This window comes from Gymnodraco acuticeps, unplaced genomic scaffold (assembly GCF_902827175.1).
Source record: "Gymnodraco acuticeps unplaced genomic scaffold, fGymAcu1.1, whole genome shotgun sequence".
Classification (NCBI taxonomy): domain Eukaryota; kingdom Metazoa; phylum Chordata; class Actinopteri; order Perciformes; family Bathydraconidae; genus Gymnodraco; species Gymnodraco acuticeps.
In genome coordinates, this window is record NW_022992193.1 from 2,786,497 (window position 1) to 2,808,352 (window position 21,856).

General features: G+C 40.9%; 1 protein-coding gene across 16 annotated transcripts in view; it reads left to right on the forward strand.

The window, feature by feature from the left end:
* tns1a (tensin 1a) overlaps positions 1 to 21,856 on the forward strand; it is a 75,916-nt gene that overhangs the window by 19,669 nt on the left and 34,391 nt on the right. For 10 of the 16 annotated variants that reach the window (XM_034205343.1, XM_034205334.1, XM_034205331.1 and 7 more), the window contains exons 3-5: positions 725 to 762; positions 15,295 to 15,333; positions 17,620 to 17,661. In XM_034205343.1, coding sequence (XP_034061234.1) covers positions 725 to 762; positions 15,295 to 15,333; positions 17,620 to 17,661 — 119 coding nt within the window. Of the gene's footprint in view, positions 1 to 724; positions 763 to 7,363; positions 7,766 to 15,294; positions 15,334 to 17,619; positions 17,662 to 20,330; positions 20,554 to 21,856 lie in introns of those variants that run through there. The other 6 variants (XM_034205337.1, XM_034205333.1, XM_034205329.1 and 3 more) reach the window with 5 other exon arrangements.

Here is a 21,856-nt window from a genome sequence, read left to right on the forward strand (position 1 = left end):
TGAGTCAGTAATAAGTAGATAATTAGATGGACAAATATTCACTTAACTCTCCAAATAATTACCAATCAGCTGCACACACACACAATGACCAAGTGCTCCATTTATCACCATTACACATGGCTTGCATAAATGAACCAGTGTTTTTCTAGCTTCTCTCTGTGAGGCCACCCGGAACATTCCTGCACCAACACCGTCGTCACTTCTGCTCACACATGTAAAAACACCCACACCACCTGGGGACCACCTACAGAGCAGGTGTGGGGGGTCAACCGTCCTACCTGTACACACTCAGAAACATGGCCTTTTCACACCTAGAGGTCCATCCTTTCACTGTTTCTCAATATGTATTAAAACTCCTACTTTAACTGGGAATAATCCAGTCGTTTCATATTATTTGACCATGTTACACTTCTTTCTAAAGGGTCATAATAAGATAAAACAAACAAATGTATGGATGTATGTTTGCTTTCTGTGGCCACTTGGGGGCAGCACCACAGCATGTTAGTCAGGATGGAGCTGACCTTGTTTCCTTTGCAGCACATTCGGCAATACACACAGCTGAGTAAAAAGACAGAATACGTTAAATTCTCAACTGCAATTGACAATCAGTGACTTCTAAAAAGTGACTCTCTTAAATGGACTCTCAGGTAGAGACTGTGTTTCTTTGTCTTTTCCTCCAGGTGTGCTCTTCTCTGCTAACCCAACTTTGTCTCTTCTCTTCCAGTGTGCAAGTTGTCCCTTCATAGAAAATGTGAATCTAAGGTAAGACAATAATCTTTTACTCCTTATTATGACTGAGTATATACTTACACGTGACCTTGGTCATTGTTTTTCCTTTTTAGTTTCTCTTTATAATGTTAAAAGATAGTTTAAAGCAGCTCTATCTATAGTTCTTAACGTTAATATTTCTCTCTTGAAACAATCGATATATGATCACTGATCTTAAACTATGACTTATAACAGATTATGATCTTCACGTTCCCTCCTTTAATTTGACACGTCTATCAGCATCTGCTTCCAAGCCATTAAAAAAAAGTGCTTAAACATGAGACGTGAGGCACTGCTAGTGAACAACAAGGGGTATTCTTTTATTAGTTTTATTCTAAAGAATACTTTTTTCATGACAATATCCACCAATGAGGCCAGATTACAGATACAGAGAATTCCAACCAAAAGAATACAGCTTTATTTAGCTAAATTAAAACGTATATTTACAACATGGTCTTGTTTTCTACCAGTAACTCCAACCCATGCATTTGCGGCAACCAATACATTTGAAATGTGCAATCTAACATTTGTTTGCAAAGGAACATTTTTGTTATTCTAAACTACAGTATATTTAAAGAAAACAAATGTCTTCACTGCACAAGACCAACATTTAATCCCAATCTTCAGTGGAAAGGGGAAGAATGCATGAGGAGAGGAAAGGAAGGAAGGAAGGGAGGAATGATGGAGAGGAGGCAGGGAAAGGGCGGGGGGTCAGAGCGTAACAAGGTTATTCTTAGTGGTTTTAGTTGGGACTTGTGTGGAGAAACGTCACACCCTTCTCTCTACTCTTTTCCCCTCCTCCCCAGCCTGCCCCGATTCTTACCTCCTTCCCAAAAACATCACCAAAAACCATCCCTCTACCCAAATATTACTGTAGGAACAAAAACTGCGTAGAAGAAAAACCCCAAATACCTCTAAAACCAGGCAAAGCCATTTGTGGTGGCAATTGGGGGAATAATCAGGATAACCAGAGTCATGAGTCATTCATTCTGGTGGTGACAGACATTGGATGCTTTGTGTCTGGGAAGAGAAGAAATTATGAGGATTGAAATTGTGTTTAATTTGGTTAAAAAGTTACAGCTTTGGCACCATTTCCCTAATCCTTATTTGCTAATGTGCTAATCCCTAAATTGGTTTCAACATTTGTGTTGGCGCCTTTCGAGTGAAATTACCCTCGATAAACAGGAAACAGTATGGCTCATTGTTTCAGGCCGTAAAAGTTCAGAAAAATGAAAGTCTGTGGATTTAGGCAGAGCGAGATGCTTTTCTTCAGCCGGCTCCACGCTGACCTTGAACCGTAAATTTGTCATGAAGCACAATGAAGTCGTCGCCAGTGGTTCGCAGTTCTGTAGACGTGAAACCGCTGCTTCCCTTTTTATGCTTTTATAGCAACCGGGACATTAAAAGACAGTTGTTCCAAAGCTTTAACGGTAGTGTTATCACTTTTTATGCAGCATCTCTGTGTTTTTACGGCATTTTAATGGGGCCTACTCGAACTTTAATGAGTGTGTGATCAACGTAAATGTTCTTAACATATGATGAGAGACACATATGTGTAATTTATTTATACAAAGCGTCTACACTATACGGTTTTTCCTTGCAATTTGTTATATTATTGCTATTAGGAATGGACAAAAGAATAGTTTTTCTAATGATTATGTAACATCTGATCGATCGATTTTTGCTTTGTTTACCTCAGTATTAGTTTACATTCTTTAATGACTTTATTGCACTCAATGTCTTTAAGTTACTAAATTCTGACAAAATAACTCGAATAAAAGACATTTAGTTCATACAAGTGTATTAAATAGCATGTAGAAAACCAACATTTCATACAATTAATGTATGAAATGCAAACAAATAATGACAAAATGTTAGTATTTTTTGGCATGAATAACATTTATTTGGAGCGCTTAGTGGCATTTACTGACTAGAGACATTGCAATAACATACATGCCTGAATTAAAGTAGAGAAATCTCATTAGAAATCTCTGTAATTGCCATAATGAGAATCACTGCATATCACCCTGCTATATATTGTAATAGTATAACTACTTCTTCAAGTACTTAAAAACATCACTGTCTTGCGGCTTTGTGCTCCAAAGGGATAACATGGAAAGTAAGATTGTTGAGAAGATATACAGTGACATTCACTCCTCTAAACAATCTGACTTATTGCATCTTTATAAGTCAATAAAACATTTCCCCTTCGTCCCTGTAATCTTGTTGTCAGTGGAACGATTACTGATGTGTATCGGTATAAGTATGTTTCCCTTCTGCTCCGGTAATCTGTCACCGCATGCGGGCTCGATCATTCATTTCTAAAGCTTATGAAAATGTCTTTGCGGGACATCCAAAAGACAGATGTGTCCACTGATGTGTCCTGATGAAGAACGGCTATAGTCTTTGGCTACCATTCAGTTTCTGTTTTCCTTTCTGTACAACCACAAACGTCTTTGAGTGAACCACTGTTTTTCCCAGTCCTGAGAGCGTTCTAGCTTGGCGACAAATGGGTTATCACGCCAGATTCTATTGGAGACGGACTTGAGGGGTTGTGGCTGGAAATCTGGCTGGTTGAAGGCAGATGCTCAAGACTTTCAAAAAATGTAAAAAATGTTTGCCTAGGAGTGCTTTTCTGGACTCAAATGCAGTGTGTAGTGGTGAATTCCTGCTAAAAGACGTCTTTGTTTGGAAGTAATCCCTTAAAATTGAGGCTGTAATTAGTGTTTACTTTCGATTTTTCTGAACAACATCTTGTCTGAGAACTTCCTCAATGGCAGAAACCAATCAGAATCCAGTTGTGGACAGTATGGATCACTGTTGGAACTTCAGATCAGCATACTTGACTAGATTCAGGGTTTACTTTTGGCAATTTGCACACAGATCCGCGTGTGTGCAAGTGATCATGTCTACTTGTGTTGACTGGATAGCGCAGCTTGTGATTTATCCCTGCCATGTCTTGGAGGAGCCTCTTGGAATGCCGCTGCAGTGGTTTCTGCTGTTCTTTGGGGCTGGCGGGTTGGAACACACCAGGGAGGTTTGGCAAGGGCGAGGCAGGGCCGAAGAGGAATGGTGGGGTTGGACAAAACAAGCTAGAGAAGAAGTTTTGAATATTCCTCTTGTAAACAACTCTGCTGGAAGGTGCTTTTGTCGTTCCTTGGCTACATTTTAGAGAATCCTGTTTACACCTATATATACAGTCTATGGTTTACACGTTTGTGTCTTAAGTACAATGTGGTTCTGTCTGACATGCCATATCTTTTCATGCTGCAATTCTACCTCAGCCGCAAGACAAATTGGCTTGGAAAACGCTCTGTAGTTGTGTTGCGCTTGATAGATGCGTGGAAATTTGACAATGTTGTTTGGGTTTTTCTATTTTGTCTAGCTTTGTCTTGCACTAGGTTCAGGTTTTCTGGATTAAAGTATTGAGAAACATCGGAGGCTAGGTGGGTTGTGAAAAGACAGATGAGAAGATGACTTGCTGACTACCCAGAATTTAAAAACTACTAGAAAAAGGTGCGAAAAGTATGTGTAAATGTACAATTAAAGGCAATCGTAAAACAGAAAGAGGCAATGGAAACAACAGTTTACTTCTAGTCTAATAAAAACATTAAAAGTCAGCTGGGAAAACTTAAACCAGGCAATGCATTTCTGACATTTACCCAGGTTCTCCCGAGGCCCTGGGGATCATTTGTATCTGCATCCATCCTCCCGCAGCACTCAGTGTTTTCAACACGTTTCTGTTCATCAGGCAATTCAAAAAATCTCACGACTTGTTTACTTATCGCTGCAGTCAGCTGGAGCCGAACAAAGTGCCCCTCGTAATCAGGCTTTTCCACTTCCTGTGGTTGTAGATGTTTACAGATCTTGGAGCAGCACTAGGGGTGAAACAGTCGGACCAGGAAGTGAGTCACGGACGCAGACCAAGAATAAAATGACAGAGGGCATGAGACACATTTCAAACCAAAGGAGCGTGTTCCTGTTGACCTGGTTATACTTCAGTCTGTCAGGTGGAGAGCAGTTTCTTCTGTGAGGGGTTCACACCTCAACTCTTATGCATTGTTCATAGCAATCTTTAAAAGTCATTAGTTAGTGGAAAGGCTAGGAAGTTGGTTTTTTAACATCATTATTATCTTTAAATATAAAAAAAGGTGTCTTTTTTGTAATTAAATCTCTTCAATGAATAACTAATACGGTGTGCTGTTAAATAATCGGAAAAGAAAGTTCTTAATACTTAAATTAACTGTTTTTTCTTGAGGTGAGAAATGCACTTTGGCCTCCCAGTCACATGCTGAATTTCTAATTTTTAGTTGATTCAATAGTTCCTTTGTCATGCAAAAAGTCAATCCAGAGGATATCATTGCAGCGAGGAGACTCAGACATCCCGTTCCATCTCGACTAGCCCAAAATCCCCCTCTGTCAAGCTGAGCTCGCTCGCAGCTTACATCACACAAGCAGTGATGTGCTAGAACCGGCTAAGCATTTTAGAAGAGGGAGAGTCTTCACCTGCAACAGCAGACTTTCACTGTCACAAAGTCAGTCAAATCATGCACATTCCAAACTCCACTGAGCCTGACTCCAGCTAAGCCAGTGCAGAATTTAAAGGGTCAAGTGTTTTGAGGTCTGGCTGTTTAATCCTAGCATCCTTACATTTAAATCCACATCCGAACATGTGTGAAAACTGGGAGAAGCCTTTAATTAGAGCTCAGGCAAATTACATGCTCTATAAAGTGCAACCCAGGAGCTCTTTAATATTTCAGGAGGCACGAGTATAACCCCGTTTTACCACTTACTGTATAACTTGCGACTATTTATGTACTAGGCATGTGTGTTTTTGCGGATATCAAACATTTGTATTGATTGCTAGAAACCATAGACTGTATTAAGGAGTAGACGTAGTCGCAGTGAAGTCACCCATTGGTTTGTGGACTGTTGGATTGAAGCCTTCAGATTGTTTTTTTTATTTATTGTTCATTTAGTGAAGCAAGACATGAGAGGTGGGACTGGACAAGTCATATATTTATAAGTTGGGTGACTTGTCAAGAATATCAGAGTTAAAAGAAAACATTTATGCGTTTGCCTGCTTGGTTTTTGACTGTCCCAATCTTAGTTTTTGGCCATCTTGGTTGTTTTTAACCAGAAGGAACACATGATTGTAAAGAAAAGCACTACCAAATGCTGAAAAATACATTTTTAAGCGACCAAAATGCTAAAATACATTTCATAAACTCACTTTCTAACCACTGGACAGTCTCCATGGCAACTTTTCAGTGGTGTTTTACAGGCTTTTGTCCTTCTAAGCTTCTTCTTTTTTATATCTGCTTTATTATCTTCCAAGAAGTGCAGTGAGCAAGACCAAAAACACAGTAAGACGTGCACAGAAGCAGGGATGAGGTGCGTTCAAGAATGTTGGCATGGAAAAGGGAGTAACTATCCAAGCATGAAAGTGAAAAAAGGTAGAACAAGACAGAGAGTGGGTGAGGGGGAGAGAAAATGATGAGACACACACGTGGGCGCACAAACACACACATTCACGGGAGCCAGGCCTCCTCATTCCTCAGCCGCCCTCACAGAGGCAGGTCTGTTTCCCCGGCGCAAACGCGTCACATCAAAGAGCCATCGCAGCACGTCTCCATAGCGACGCCCTTCAGCGGTATGGATGCAGCGCGGCAGTCGGGAGATAGAGCTGGCAGACAAACCGTACGGGAGGCCTAATGACCGGGTGCTAGCAGATGACTGATGGCCTAATTTAACTCGGTTCTTGTCTGGAGGTCAAGAACTAAGTTCACTTCGGGTGCTAAAAACCCAACAGGAGGCAAATATTTTCCTCCCAAGTATTTTAGAAAAAAGGGATCTCGGGTCCCACTTCTGAGTAGATGTGCATTCATGTGCTTCCTTATCGATACAGTCTCAAGCACAGCTTTGCCACTCTTCTTCTCAACTCTTAGATTAGGTGTTTTAATTACACAAAATATTTAGTAAGAAATGATTTGGAAAACTTCAATGACAGACCCCCACCAAAGCCAATGTTGCCTTCGAGAGCTCCGTACACTTCTCGAGTTGCAACGTCGTTCTGCTACTTCAATGTGTTTATCAGTTTTAATATGGCCTTTTAAAATGTTATATTTTGGTTAGAGGCTAACAATCAAGCAAGCTAGTACTGGGCACATTATTCAATAAATGCAAAGGCACAAATAAAATACAAAAACAAATAACGGCTATGTGGGATATCAAGATTTTATAATGACATGATATGCAATAATTAGAGTGTTTGTATTTCACAGTAAAATGAGTGAACATGCAAATGTTACCATACTAAATCCTACATGAAATATGTTAAAACAAATGTACATACTCATAGCAAACAAAATATAACAACAAAGTAGTTGATCAATTTGAATTAAGTGTGTTTTTGGCAACAACAAGAAGAAAAGTAGGTATTTTTAGCTACGTAGCATTCTCCCTCTAACTCCCTCTGTCAAGCATGCGTCAACAGAGAGGGCCGAGAGAGAAAGGAGGGAGGAGAGAGAGACGCAGAGAGAGAGGACTGCAGACAGAGGGAGGGCTACACTTTCTGTCTGCCCCCGGACGGCTTTTGCTCTCTCGTTTTGGGTACCAGAATCTTAAGAAGCCCCAAGCCGCTTCTTGGCCTTATATAGCGTGTTTCAACATTTCTTGGCAGTTGACGGGAAGAACCAGAGCCAGCAGTACAAAGGAGAATATCCTGGTCCAGTCCAGAGGCTGCGCAGACATCCACATGCACGCACACATAAACACAGAATCCAGTTCAGTAGCTCTCTGGCACGCGTTTGGGATTACTGCTGTTGTTTTGAGCGAGAGGGGTGGAGAAGGAGGAGGAGGAAAGTGTCTGTATTTGGTACTCCCTCTCTTGCCCGCTTTCTCTCCTGGAGGGGGGTCTGAAGGAGGGAGTAAAAAGCAGAAGTAGAAACAAGGCAGAGGGGGTGAGAGCGTGAGAAAAAGTGGCACCGCTGCGCAGGTAAGACATCTGGGAGAGTAGATTTCCCAAGTTTTCTTGCAGTGTATTCCATCTGTTGTTTGCATGTTCTTTGGCTTTAAGAAAATGTACCTCAGTCAGGATTTTGAGTAGTTGTATTGCATACTGACGCATGAGTTCTGTAGCCTCACAAATAAGGATTCTTGTGGATGTCATGTAGTCTGCCATGGGAAACTTTCTCCCATGGGAACGGGGAGTTCATTCCAGTTACTGCTGGAGCCTTTCATGACCCAACGAGAAGTGATTTGTGGCGGTAAGAGCCAAGCAGAGAGACGCGGAGCAACTGGTCAACACAGCAGGCAAACACGTGGTTCCCCTCTCAGCGTAAATCACATCTGCTCTGCCGTTACAGCAGATAAAGTAGAGCAGTCTGTCAAGGAGAATGTTTGCACGGAAAAGTCTTCTTCCACTTCCATCCTTCGCTTCTTTCTCCCACTTTTCCTTTCTGACACCTTTGAGAGAGGATGCAGACTGATGATGGCAATCACTCACCTCTGACCTTGAGCTAACACACGGATGGCAGTTAAACATGAATGTTCAAGAGGTCACCAGACTTGTATGTCCTGTCTCCCACTCAAGAGTCAAAACAACGGGAAGGAATGCGCTTTTATTACGCCACCAAAATAAATCCTTTTTTTGTGACAGCTGCACATTTAAGACATTACACAACCTTGAATCTGATTTTCTTGCCCTGGCTTCCTGTTTTTAAGTCTTGAGGGAAAATGCGCTACCATTTTCTCCACCTTGCCCAGAAAGCCTCTTAAGCCGCCCTAACTCATGTCTCCCTCGTGCCTCATAACACGAAAGATGTTCTCTGAGAGCGATGCTCATTGAACGACACTGTAGATCTCTCCCTCTTGAGCTATTCCTCTCTTGCATCTGTCTCTCCCATTCCTTAATAAAATACCTCAAGGCAGTTCATCTTTTTGACACATCAGAGAAGTGAATCCTTGGCAGCCTTTAGAAAAATCTTGGGGAAAACCTACCATAAATCGCAGGAAATCATCTTGAAAGGGAACAAAGAAGATACCTTTGAACTTTGATTGCCAAATAGAAATTCCTCTCACGTGTTTGTGCAGATATTTGTTTTGATATGTCGCGCATTTGTTTTGCAGATTGACTGTTAAGATATTCCTCTGTAGGCTTCAAGAGAAGTGCACAGAAACAAAAAGGGAGGCTGGCAAACTGTGAGAACTCAAGCTGTGTGAGCTTCAAAGTATGTGCCGGTAAGAGTTATAAAAGCAGCAGTGACCAGGGAGGATGGCATTTAAAATGCAACCACACAAGAGGCCAGGGCTCAGCCTACCCTCTCACTTATTTCTGTCAATTAGTGACAGACTGGCAAGGAAAACACTAAAAAGCCAGTTTCGATTAAAAGGACATTTCAATGCAAGGTAACACAAACTGCTTTCAGATATAGGAAAGACACATAAATTGAGGCTTTCATAGAAGTAATTGCAGCTAAATCCTTTTGAGCATCTTGTGTTCTAGAAAGCCTATATTTTATTGCGCGTTTCCCTGTGTATACCATTGATTTTGGCTTGGCGTTGTTTCTCCAATCTGGCTTCACCGTGCTATTAGTGGTGGAATGAGAGAAAGCATCCTGCAGCCACCCCTAATTAAGCAGGAACTGATAGGCGAAGGCTCTCCGGAACCGACCCATCAGCTCCGTCCAACATCGGCTCCATCCAGTAATGACGAAAACATGCTTGTTATTCAACTTCCATAAAAGACTCGCCTTTAAAGAACTGCTCGTTTTACTCACAAAGTGTTTCCCACGATTCAATACCCACTGAGGTGTTGGTTTAAAACCTGTGCCAAATGTTACCCAACTCTCCCACGATTTAAAATTACATTTATGATAAAAACTCCAAGGCGAGCTTTTACATTTACAGTTCGGAGGTTTGCAACCTGTGTCCAAAGTGAGCCACAATTGCACATCTGATATCCATCCTTCCCGTATTTAATGGGGTATTTTGTCATCTGTAGCTCGCAGTTATTTTGTTGTAACCGTACAAGAGCTGAAGCAGCCAAGCCAGAGCTCCCCCACCCCTGACTGTGGCTTGACCATGACCAAATATCTCAGTGATCTTTGGCCTCTTTCGCGTCCACTTCATAAAGTTCCTTTGGGCTGCAAACCTCACATCGGCATGTCGGTTTGAAGGTCAAATCAGCTTTTGTTGGACCCAAATCAGAGCTCCCAGGCAATCAAAATAGTTGAAATTAAGAAAAGGCAATCCACTCTGAATAACCCTGTGTGTGTTGTGGTATTTTTTTTGTCTGAACCGTTTAGGGTCAAAGCAAACGCCTGTGCCTCTCGGCTGATATTTATGCTTATTTATGGCGTGTTAACCATGTGGTAGTGATTTTGTTCTCGTATGAAAAAGGATTTAGATGCAGGGTTCTTCAAGAGAGGACTGGGAACTTGTTGCTTGGTAGATTTCAAACGTTTTTGTCCGTCCTGTCACGGTGTTGTCATTTGTTCGACAGGATGGTTTTCATGCTGCGGCGAATACTTTGTTTGTGTTGCGCTACCGGGTGTCGATGGACACCAGTGTAAAAACAGCTGGCGTGGAATGTTTTCTACTTTCTACTACAAAAACAATTATTTAGACTTCAGCAATTGGACCTTCATGGCCAAGCCAAGCCTGAAAAGCTTGTGATTCATTCCAAATGTAGATATCCAACAAATAGCTATGTTTTTACAGAGTGGATTATCTGTTTTAAATTACGTTGAATAATGGACTCTTAGAAATGATAGTCGGCATGTTAGTGGTAAAACTTTCCCATGCAATATTGTTACTTGGCAGCATTCTGCATGACTAATCAATTCTGCCATTATTTTTACTACAACATGATTTATCTCTTTTAAATTCCGCATCCGATATTATTCAGCCACTGACAACATCACTTGAACCTACCAGGGCGCTCTTGCCAGCAACACACTGCCACCCAGCCGAACATGGCACGGAACACACTTGCCATTATGTCAAAATGTCAAAGCGAGAAAGGAACCGGCTCTTCCCCATCGCGGAGCTCTGCGGATTTAGTAGCCTTCCAAGTTAAACAGAAACCCAGCCGATGTATAAATCCCTCCAAAGGGGCTGTTTGAGCTTCAGTCCTTATTTGGCCCCCGTTTGGAAAGTGAAGAATTTACTTTCTCAGGCAAACTGCCATCAGCGCGGCAGTGGCTCTTGTGTGGGCAGGAGGAGTGCTTGAGGAATTTTGAGTGTGGTTGGGACCAATGGCGGGCTTATTTATTAGAGCCAATGAGATGATTTATGCACCGTTGCAAACATGCTTTCTCCCATCAATCGGGCTGAAATGGAAGTAAGATCAAAGTGATAATGCTATGTCAAATGGGCATAAATCTGCGAGAAAACTGCAGCCCAATATGAGAGCTCTAGAAAATAACAAAGGTGACAAAAAAACAACACAAAAAGGTTTTTCATGCATTTTCTTTAGGTAAAAAAAATTGTCTTTTTTATTTTGCTGAGCAAGCCAGTCTTCTTCTTGCTTGGTTTCTCTGCGATGCTTGTTCCAGCCTGTTTGACGAGAATTCATCACTCTTATACAGCATCATGTTAACTCATTATACGACGGTTCATCTCAGTGGACGTGGCTCGAGAGTCCTGCTTTAATATTCTCCTTCTCCATTTCAATATAAACCCTCATGAGTACCTGAGCGGCACTTTTGCAAAATCATTAAAGCTCTCGCTGATCCACGCTCTTATTGCGAAGGGGGACGAGATCAAGACAAAGGAGGGAAGCTCCGTGAAGCCGCCGAGACTCACCTGAGACATTTGACCTTTGCTGCGGGTAATTCAACAACGTCCCGCCTCAGCTGACCTCTGCTTGCCCCCTAACGAGGCCTCTTGGATGGGTTGAAATTGCAGCAGGGGCCCCCCCGGTGGCTCGCTTGACTCCTTGTTCTAGTTCAGTGGCTTCCCAGACGCCCCTCGTGACTCCATGAGATTATAAGCTCCCTGTTTCAAAAGCCACTTTGATTGTCTTTCACTCGATGTTGGAGAGCTTTCTTTGTGGTCTGCTGGTCATTCAGAGGCCAAAGAAAAGGTCAATCATCATGATTTAGGATATTCAGTTGCAAGAAATGTCCCGATGCTGAAGCGTGTGGCAGGGCCTCTCTGAGATCCCTCCACTTATATCCGTCTGAGCTGGAAAAGACCTCATGAAGCCTGTATTAGTCCACCATCCAGCTGCACCCACCATATATGGATGAATCAGGGTAGCTGTTGTTCTCTCACTTGGTTGCGTGGTGATGCAGATTTTAGAGACACGTTGTTTGAAGGAATGTGAGATTAGGAAGTCTGTGATTTCTCTCTGTCTGCTGCTCCGGCTGTCATGACTGCATAGCTTAACATGTGATGTGATATCAACAAGAAGTGTGTATGATTCTGTGAAAATGCTTCTAAAGAAATGAATCAGTGGCTGGTTAAAATGACTGTAAATGATGTAGTAACATCGTTTTACCTTATCTAACAAGACCTATTAAGGGATTGTTATGACACTCCTAAGACAATGTAAGCCTTAAGTGTCATACAGTAGATTGTTAAGGTGTTTTGTTGCAATTGGCCGCTTGTTTCTCAAACACTCAAGTAGCATCTGAAGCCCAGAGTCATCACTACACCCCTCTGACCTTTACATCAATACTGGAGGGAGTCATCATCAGGACATTTGCAGACGTATGCTACAGTACAGCGCACAGAACAGGCCCTGTCAGCTGTAAATAAAAGGCAGATGCTCTTGCTACGAGGCCCCGGGGCCACTGGGACCGCCAACACTGATATATGAATGTCAGCCGCGGCCCCAGGTAGCAGGAACTGTAAAGAGCGAGCATGAGCCGACTCGCTCCTGGCTTTCTGGTACGAGCAACTTTCATATGCTTCCAACTAAAGCTGAACGTTAATATCATTCATTCTCTTTTTATCCACTTCCCTGTAGCGCCCACAGCTGCAACAGTTGTTACTCATTCACTTTATTAACCAGGCCATTCCAAATGAGGACCTCCTAGATGTGTTTCTCGCACGTATACACAAACAAGAATAAAGTCCAAGTGAACTGGATATTAATCAGTCATTTAGACTACTGATGGTTTGACCCACATACATTTGGTCCATCAAATATTTTCCCAATGTTCTCTGCATACCTTGAGGGGGATTTTTGACTGAAGGCTTGCAAATATTGGCTTTTAAAGTCAAATCTATACGATTAAGAATGGCAGTGATTTTAAAGGGGCCCTACTCTGCTCATTTTCAGTTTCATAGTTGTATGTAGTGTCTCTTCATGTCTTCATGCTTTAATGTTCAAAAAGCTCTTTATTTTCTCATACTGCCTGTGCTGCAGCACCTCTTTTCACCCTCTGTCTCAAACCAGAGCCCAGTCTGCTCTGATTGGTCCACAAAATGATGAATTGTTTTTTTCTAAATAAAATCAGAAAATAGTGAGACAACTCCCAGTTTCCCAAAGTAATTAGTCATACTCTTTTATATTTTTGTACTTACTTACTTTTATGTATATGTCAGATATTACTTTTTTATATATCTTGATTTATTTCTATATTTTTTTCTATATTTCTATTTTGTCTCTTTAAAGTCCTCATTGTGTTCATCTATACATCATTATACAAATTCCTTGTCCCTATTCGGCAATAAACCCGATTCTGCTTCTGATTAAATGCCTTGCAAGTCAGTCTAAGCTTAATATTTTCATTTTAATATGATAAAAGTCCAGAGAAAATCTCAATTTCCTGGCATTTTTGCTTTGAAAAATTACAATTATAAATAAAGTTGTTGATTGTTTTCCTGTCAATGGTTGCCGCCTTTATTGTGGTGTAGTTGTGGTCTCTCTTTAAACATCCCACTCACACTGTTGGTCAGCCTTTTGAAGTAGGGCACATATCAGCTTGTGGACTGATGCCATCACATATCAGCGTGCCCTGGATCCTCAGCGATGCTATCCCACTCCTGTATTCTGATACGCTTCATGATAGCATTACAAAGTCAATGAGTCTTTTGTTTTCCCAGAGCAAACTAATTACAACCGCTTCCTTCCCGCCCGAGCCTGTAGTCTTCTGATAGCGCGCTGTCATCTCTCCGCTCGTAAACATCCGTCCACTCGCTGCACACGTATGCCTCCGTGCGCTCCCACGTGCATGTTTATCGTGCACAGTAAAGTAAATACAATCAAATGGAAGTCTATCAGCAGAGGCCCTGTTTGTGCATCCTAATCAGCGATTTGTTGTGCACAGACTATTAGGAGCCACACTAACTTGCCTGTCATGGATACTATGAGCGAAATGTGTTGACTATCAAAGCAGCCTGCTATTTAAAGATGATTCATGTGGCATCGGAACATGAGGAAGTCAATACCGCTCTAATTCTGAGGTGATAGTATTATTAGAGGACAAGTGATGCTGTTGCTAAGAGCTTGGCAGCAGGTACTGCTCCTAACTCTGCATGTTATAGTGCTGGAGTGCCACCCAGTTGTTTGATGTTCAACTTTCAAAATAAAAGCTGTTCTATCACTAGCAATGTCTCAATGAACACCAGGCTTGCTAGATAACCCAAGGATTAAACAATCATTTAATTAATAGGCCACTACTGATCATCAAATATTCGTTTGAGTCCATTTTCAAGCAAAACAAAATGAATGCTTCCAGCTTCTAACATGGCAGATTTAGCTGCTTTTCTTCATCTTATATTGTATTGAATTAAATGTGCATGATTTTAGATTGTTGATCAGACAAAACTGGATGCTTAATGACATATTTTTGGCACAAGTCGTCATGTTTTACAGAACGAGCGATTCATTAGGGAAATAAACTGCTCTGAAAAAACACAAATTGACCAATATAGACAAAACCACCACAAATCCTAATTTCAGGCTGATGACAATGGAGTCAAAGCGCTAATGGGTCTTTGTTGAGATCACATATAGGCAATGTATGGATGCTTCTAGTGTACCGTGCTTATTCCATCGTTTTAAGGCTTCATTGCGTGGGTAAAATATGGTCACAAACACATTAAAAGTCACGTTTACTCAAAAGCTAATCAGGGCAAAGTGTTGGGATTGCGCAGTGTAAACATTTGTGGTTTTGCCTGGATTCTCTCAGACCGTCCAAACATCATGCAAGAAGAATTCAAAAGACATAGCTAAATGCTTCAACCTATGTGTGAACCGACAGCGTTATTTAATAGTTGCTCCTACTTTAACAGGAAGCGTTCTCTCTCAATGTGAATCAGTGCCAAATGTGATTTTTCCGGGACCAGTTTCCCACACTGAGGAACAGTAAAAAGAGGCTTCTTTATGAGGCAGGGGCTATTTCTGTTCTGCAGGGGGTGATTTGGGGAATACTCAGGCATTCAGGAGGAAACACTCAGAGATGTCTCCTCCTTTCTGTTGCTACAAAAATAGACGCACTTCTTACAGTAGTAAGTACTTCAGAGATCCTTTAGTTGTGTTACTCATGATTTCTATTTCTCCCTTTACAGGTCACCACATCATGTCAGATACCGAACAACAATGAGCCGGTGAGTGTGTGTGTATCATTGCAGTGTGTGCGTGGAATTAAACGGTATTTAAAGGCCTTGTCGACCCCCTTCATAATGCAATGGTTCTCCCTGGGATTGTGGCGGAACCACACACAGGGAGCGCTGTGAGGTCAAAGGTCAGAGGCTATAACCATAAGAGCTTCCTCCTTTTCCCACAAGAAAAATCCGACAAAGCCGACATGTCAGCTGTGGAGGGGATAGGGAGTTGATGGTGATGATGTCAGAGGCAGCTGTTTCTTAGAGCGTACAGAAAAGGGTGAAAAATATCAGAAAAATATATTCTTCTCGCCTCACAGCTATTGGAATTTAAAATAATTTATATATGCTATAAGAAGGGATGATATAACCATCTAACAACACAACCAGACTGTGGTCACATTTTAAAAACGAACAAAATGGCAAACACAAATGTTCCTGTGAGAGTTAAAAAGGGCCATATATTGTTTTACTATATTATATTGTTTTTTTAAGATTTGTTTTGGCAACCAGAATGATCCAAACACATTTTTCCATGATCCAAGATACAGTTTTGCACATTATTCACCAAACTGTACAGCTTTCTCATTCCAAAATACTGTAGTATTGTACACATTTAATATTATTTACAGTATTTATTGATACTCAAATAACCAACTTTTCCTTAAAAGGTCAAATCCTGCATCGTTAGCATCCATGTTTACTTCAGAGCAGGTTCTACTTCACTGCTGATGACGCATCTTGAAGCGTTTCTTAAACGCCTTATCGCTAACTGATGATAAGATAAGATAACAACAGATAAACATCGGTCATAAATCTTCCCCACTAAGGGTTCTTTTTGGAGGAGAAATATGTAGCTTTCACTCTAGTCCTCGCAATCTTTAGATTTTGGGACAGTTGTAAAGGATCCCTTCTCGATTTTAAAAGCATCATTATGAACACTACATGTGTATTTAAATGCAGATATTTATTACATACTAAAACATCAGTTTGCAGTTTACATTTGGGGCAAAGCATCCACGAAAAATAAGTGTTTTAAGGTATTTTAAGACTGATGAGGTAAGGACATACCGAGCAGCAGTCAGAGTGATTATTCCCCTTCCCTCTAGGGGCTGCTACTTTACAAGACAAAGTGTACGCACTGCAACACAGAGGCTTGAGTGATTCTCACTTTAATGAGCTTGAAACGGGAGCGCTCATTCACTTTCCATGAAGAATGCATGCTCAGCCAATTGTCGGACATGATTAGAAAAGCAGCAGGGAGAGCGATTTGATCATTCTCAGTCAAAAAGTGGCATTTTCCCTTGTATTTTTAAAGATTAACTGCGGACGATATGACCAAATTAGGAACATTCCGGGCCACAGTAACTACTTTTCACTTATTTACGTTGGACGCTGGCCGTTTAAAAGCACTGCAGCAGCTTGTTAAACAGTCCCCGGGTTTGTTTATAGAGCCTAAGACGCTGTACTTAACTCAGTTAGGAGATTTTCCTTAACACATGGATCACTGTCAAGCTGTGTGTGTGTGTCTGGGAGTGTGTGTGGAGAGGCAAACACACTTTCTCTCTGTCTCTGTTTCATACTTTCTTTCTACTTTTACATCTCTGCCTCTCCTATATGATTCGTCTATGAAATTCAGCGGTTTTCGCCTTTTTATTTGTATGGACATTGCTATCATTCAAGTTATAATTTATTTGATCGTGAGGTGTGAAAGCACTAAACGAAATCTAGCAAGTCAACCTCGATTTAAATAAACCTTTGCAATAAAATGTGATAAAACAAGTGTCCTCACTCACCGCCTAGAAATGTATTAAATTCCTCATAATGCAATATGGTATTATTGGTAAAAAATACATTACAATATTAATCAGGATAATACATCTAGCTATCAGGCTACAATATTGGTTTTTCTTACATTGCACATTTTATGACAATTGTAGGCATTATTACATTCTAAGAAAATAACAAAATGTTTGGTGCTACTTAAGCTGAATCAATGGTCCAAATAATAGTTCAATGTGAAATATAATGGTCAAAATGCAAGTGAAAAAAAAAATGGCTTCATTCTAGAAACAGATTATTTGCTATATAATTAGTTAAAGTGTCAACAAACAGTGTCTTGTATGCAAAGTCTGCATATATTAAACTGACACACAATTGATCGGACAGCCAGATATACTCTCTCCTCTTCTCTCTCCTCCTCATCCTCTTCTCCTCACCATGTTGTTTCCTCCCTCGCTGCGAGAGAAACAATGACTAACTCTCTGACTGTCTCACTTTTCTCTCCAGCCTCCCACTCCTCAGCTGGCATTAAAGCATGTAGGTACGCCGGTGAGTAACACCTCTTCTTTCTCAGTGTTAATGCCACGGGACATGCTTTAGATGCTCTTCATTCATACCTGTTATCATTCAGAAAAGCGCCTGGGTAAAGGTCTCACAGTACTCCGTCAGGGCAAATGTATGTGGACACACTTTGATACATACATTTGGGTGCTCTTGTACAATCTACAGTATGAATACAAAAATGCTGTAAAAAGCGCGACCAATTATTTTCTACCTGCCCGGCTAAAATAACTGGACGGCCTACCTGCCTGTCAGCCTTCCATCTGTGCACAAACTTATCTCATGCCCTCATTGGTCATGTGCGCGTTTGTGTGTGTTGGAGGAGGGGCTCTGTAAGGAAGTCTGAAGGAAGGGCAGATTTTTTTCGGTTGCGTACTTTCAATTTCGAGCGCGCTCGAGCTGGTTTCTCCATTCTTACCTACCATAATAGTATTGTCATCAAAATATACTTAGTACCAAAATAACTCCTTTTAAGAATGAGATTATATTAGTGGATTATCATGATTTGTGCATTAATGTGTTGCAACTGGTATTTAATTGTAATTAGTTTATATACTGCTGAGTAGCTTGACTTTTTATATTAGTTTATCATATTTGTTTGTTTATTTTCATTTTGCATTGACGATCTAAATCTGAAAATGTATAAGAGTTATTTAATTATAAGTAAAAGGTACAATATTTATTTTGAAAATAAAGTTAATTAGAAGCATAAAATGTGTAAAAGTACCTAAATGTCCACACCTTCATGACTTTAAATTAAAGACACATTTAGAGGAATTAACTCGATCAATATTCCAATACATATTTTTAATCTGAAAAATAGGAAGAAAATCTAAAAATAACCTTAACAATGAAACTAGCCATGAGTATTCCAGTTGCACTTCCCTGATTAAATCCAGCCAGCTGACCTGAGGTAAATGGTTTGACCCTGCCTGTGCCAGTGTCAAGTCATATTTAGCATATACCTTACAAAAGGAGAGAAGCTTCCGGTTCACTGCAAATGGAGTGTGTTCTGTGCCAGGAGCCGCTGCCAAGGCATGCATGCTCACGTTGACATCTCTAAAAGCATGAAGGGTGTGGGCACGGGCGGTGGGTTGCAGAGAAGGCAAGATTCCAGAAAAATAAGAGAGTTGAGAACCACTAGGAATGCAAAGAGATTCTTTGAAAGCGTCACAAAGATGCGTTAAGATTATAAGGCGCTTTATTTTCCTTTCATGAAACCAGAAGCAGCATTTATTCTCAGATACAAGCATCCCTGTGTTTTATCTTCTTCTTCTTCTTCTTGTGTGAGTCACGAAAGTGAGTCAGTGTTTGCGTCAGATTGTTTAGATCGGCAGCAGAAGTTGCCGCGATGATTCAGAGTGAGATTATAAACATAGATTAGTGTGTGTACACCAGTCTGTGCTGAGATGAATTCACAGTCTGTGACTTCACACAGAGAAAAGAGAAGAGAAGGGTCTAAAGTGTGAGAAAATATCAGCCTGAAAAGCAGGAACTGAAAGACATCTGATAATTGTCTTCAAAATATCTGACAATATCCCAAATATTTCCAATCATTTTCAAGTCTCGAAAAGATATAATCAAGGTAACAGTTGGTTTCATTCGGTTTCTCATAAGGGTGTAATTCATATTTGTTGTGTTTCTTAGAAGCTGTCATACATTGACTTTGTATCCAGGTTTAAGCCATGCTTTTACATTTGGCCTTTTTTGTATTCTGGTTATTTTTAACTCTCTCTTTAACCAGATGAAGGATCTTAGTCATAGAGCACCTGGATTTGAAGTTAGGAGCAGCCAAATTGCATCAGAAAAGCCTTCCTTCTGCGTTTTAATCACCGGGTCTGTTTGTTTATGTGAGGAGGAGACTCTGTTGATAATCCGGCTGCTGGTAAAAGCTGACCGGGTGCTGATGGAATGTTCGTTTTTCCTCTTCGGACACATCCATGGTGGTTTGGAGTTGAAATGCCCTAAATGTGACCATATTTGGGTCAGTGTGGGGGACTGATGGGGTCATCCAAGTGCACTGTGGGGAATATTGGAATCAGTTTGTGGCTCAGGATAGGAGAAAGTGTATACTGTAAATCAGCTTATAGAACAGTACTGTTATAGCTATAAGCACACATACATTCATTCATAGTTTCTGTTTACTTACTAACATCTATTTTACAAGATCCTGTCTATAACGCATTACAAACTTATTTAAAATGATTATTTTTCAATGAAATATGGGATTAGAATGCATCCTATGGCATTATAAAATAATTAGAATGTATACAAACTATGGGAATGCAATACAAATGTCAATGACTGACCAGCCATTATAAATATTGCATTATACTTGACCTTATTAGTTTCAATTGAACTGCTTGATCCAAAAAGAAATGCAAAGATGGAATAGGAAAAAAAAGTTGTTTTCATTCCATGCTTTTGTCACGCTTTGGTGACTCAAGGGTAATTAAGGTCAAACACATGTGCAGCAGACATACACAAACATACAGAATACTCATAGAGTCCACAAACACACAGCTTGGGAAAAAAGGGAGTGAAGAAGACGAGAGAGGCGGTGGGAGGGAGTCCCAAATAATGAGAGATAATGAGAGCGAGGGAGGAGTGCTTCCAGACAACAGAGTGGGTGAGAGGGAGGGAGGAAGCAGTAGAGGGAGACAATCGAGAGGGAAGAGGAGAAGATGGTGCGTTATAGAATCGCTGATGAGGTCTCGCATCTTCTTCTGTCATGAGGACTTTTATTTTATGATCTAAATAGTCAAACATAGAGAAGTGATTCCCGTGCTGTTAGCCATGCCTCTGGGTAGCTCAATGCGAAGACCGTTCGGCCACCTGCGTTCATCCTGGAGGTGGAGCACGGGCTTCCTGTTCGGCAAGGTAGGCCCCTCCCACACAGGAAGTCAAACATTCCTTTTTATCCCTGGTAGTGAAAGTGTAATGTGTTTTTGTGTGTGGAAACCCATTCTTAAGGTCAATTAGAAGCCTTTCTGGAGCTCACGACCATACCATAGGCATACCTCTACTTTCTTTTATGTACATTAGCTGAAACAGGCCAAATCTAATCTTTATATTTTCCTTGATTGTATCTTATGATAAAGTAATGTTTGTGCAAGGGTAGAACTGTTTTACGTAACGGGAGAACTTGGTTAAGTTAAGGAAAATATTTTGGTTTGGGGTTTCAAATTAGTGGGTTAGGGTTACATAAAATACTTAACTAACGCCACGGAGTTAAGCAACTAATTGTCAAACTTTCACTGTATAAAAGTCACGTTTCAGAATCCAGTTTAATGTAGTTTTTATAAACAATTGATTTGCTTTGGTGAATTGGTGCATTACACAAACATTGCAAGGTCAAATTAATTTAGAATGAAGTAAAATACAAAAGTATAGACAATAAAAAAACTGAATATAAATATGTACAATATAAGGTAAATACAAGACAAAAGCAGTGCAGGGTTTAGAAATTGTGAATTTGTGCAGAAATGTGAAAAACTGCCCAATGTGCTCACGGAGGGAAACATAATGATATGCAATGGACAGAACGACCCCAAATCCGTTTAAAAATGACATGCTGCATTAACTTTCACGAGGCGTTCATGCACCCGTGTCGCTACAAGACAACAGAATGTTCCTGCGCTGTGAAACGTACCGGCATAACCCCCCCTCGGCCCCGTGTGAACAGCCTGTTTCATTTTGCTTACACCAGTGGTCCGCCTAGCATCTGCTTCCTGTCAAATCACGGAGAATTATGCTTCCCATTTTGGCTCTTGGGTGGGGGGGCTGTGGGGGGCTTCTTGTGTGAGAAGCAATATGGAGAGAGCTTTGAGCTGTGTGTTTAACCTTGCTCCATGATTAGAGAACATCACCACTTGACCATAAAGCTCACAGTTTGTGAAGCTGTGGGGAAAGGTGGAGATAAATTCAGCTGTCGTTCTTCCTCGTACGACGGCTTCATCATCTTCCTCTTCCTCCTCTGGGCAGCCAGAGGAACTCCAGCATGCAGCGGTTCCTCGACAGTACGGAGGATTTAGCAACATTTCCCTCTGCAGGACTGTCACAGTAAAACAGCCTGCTGCTATTTCCCCAGTAAATAACTAAGTACAGGAGAGCACCATTAAAGTGTGTGCTTGAATCCTGACAGAGCTGAATCTGGATGTTGTCTTATTCTTTTCCCTCTTAA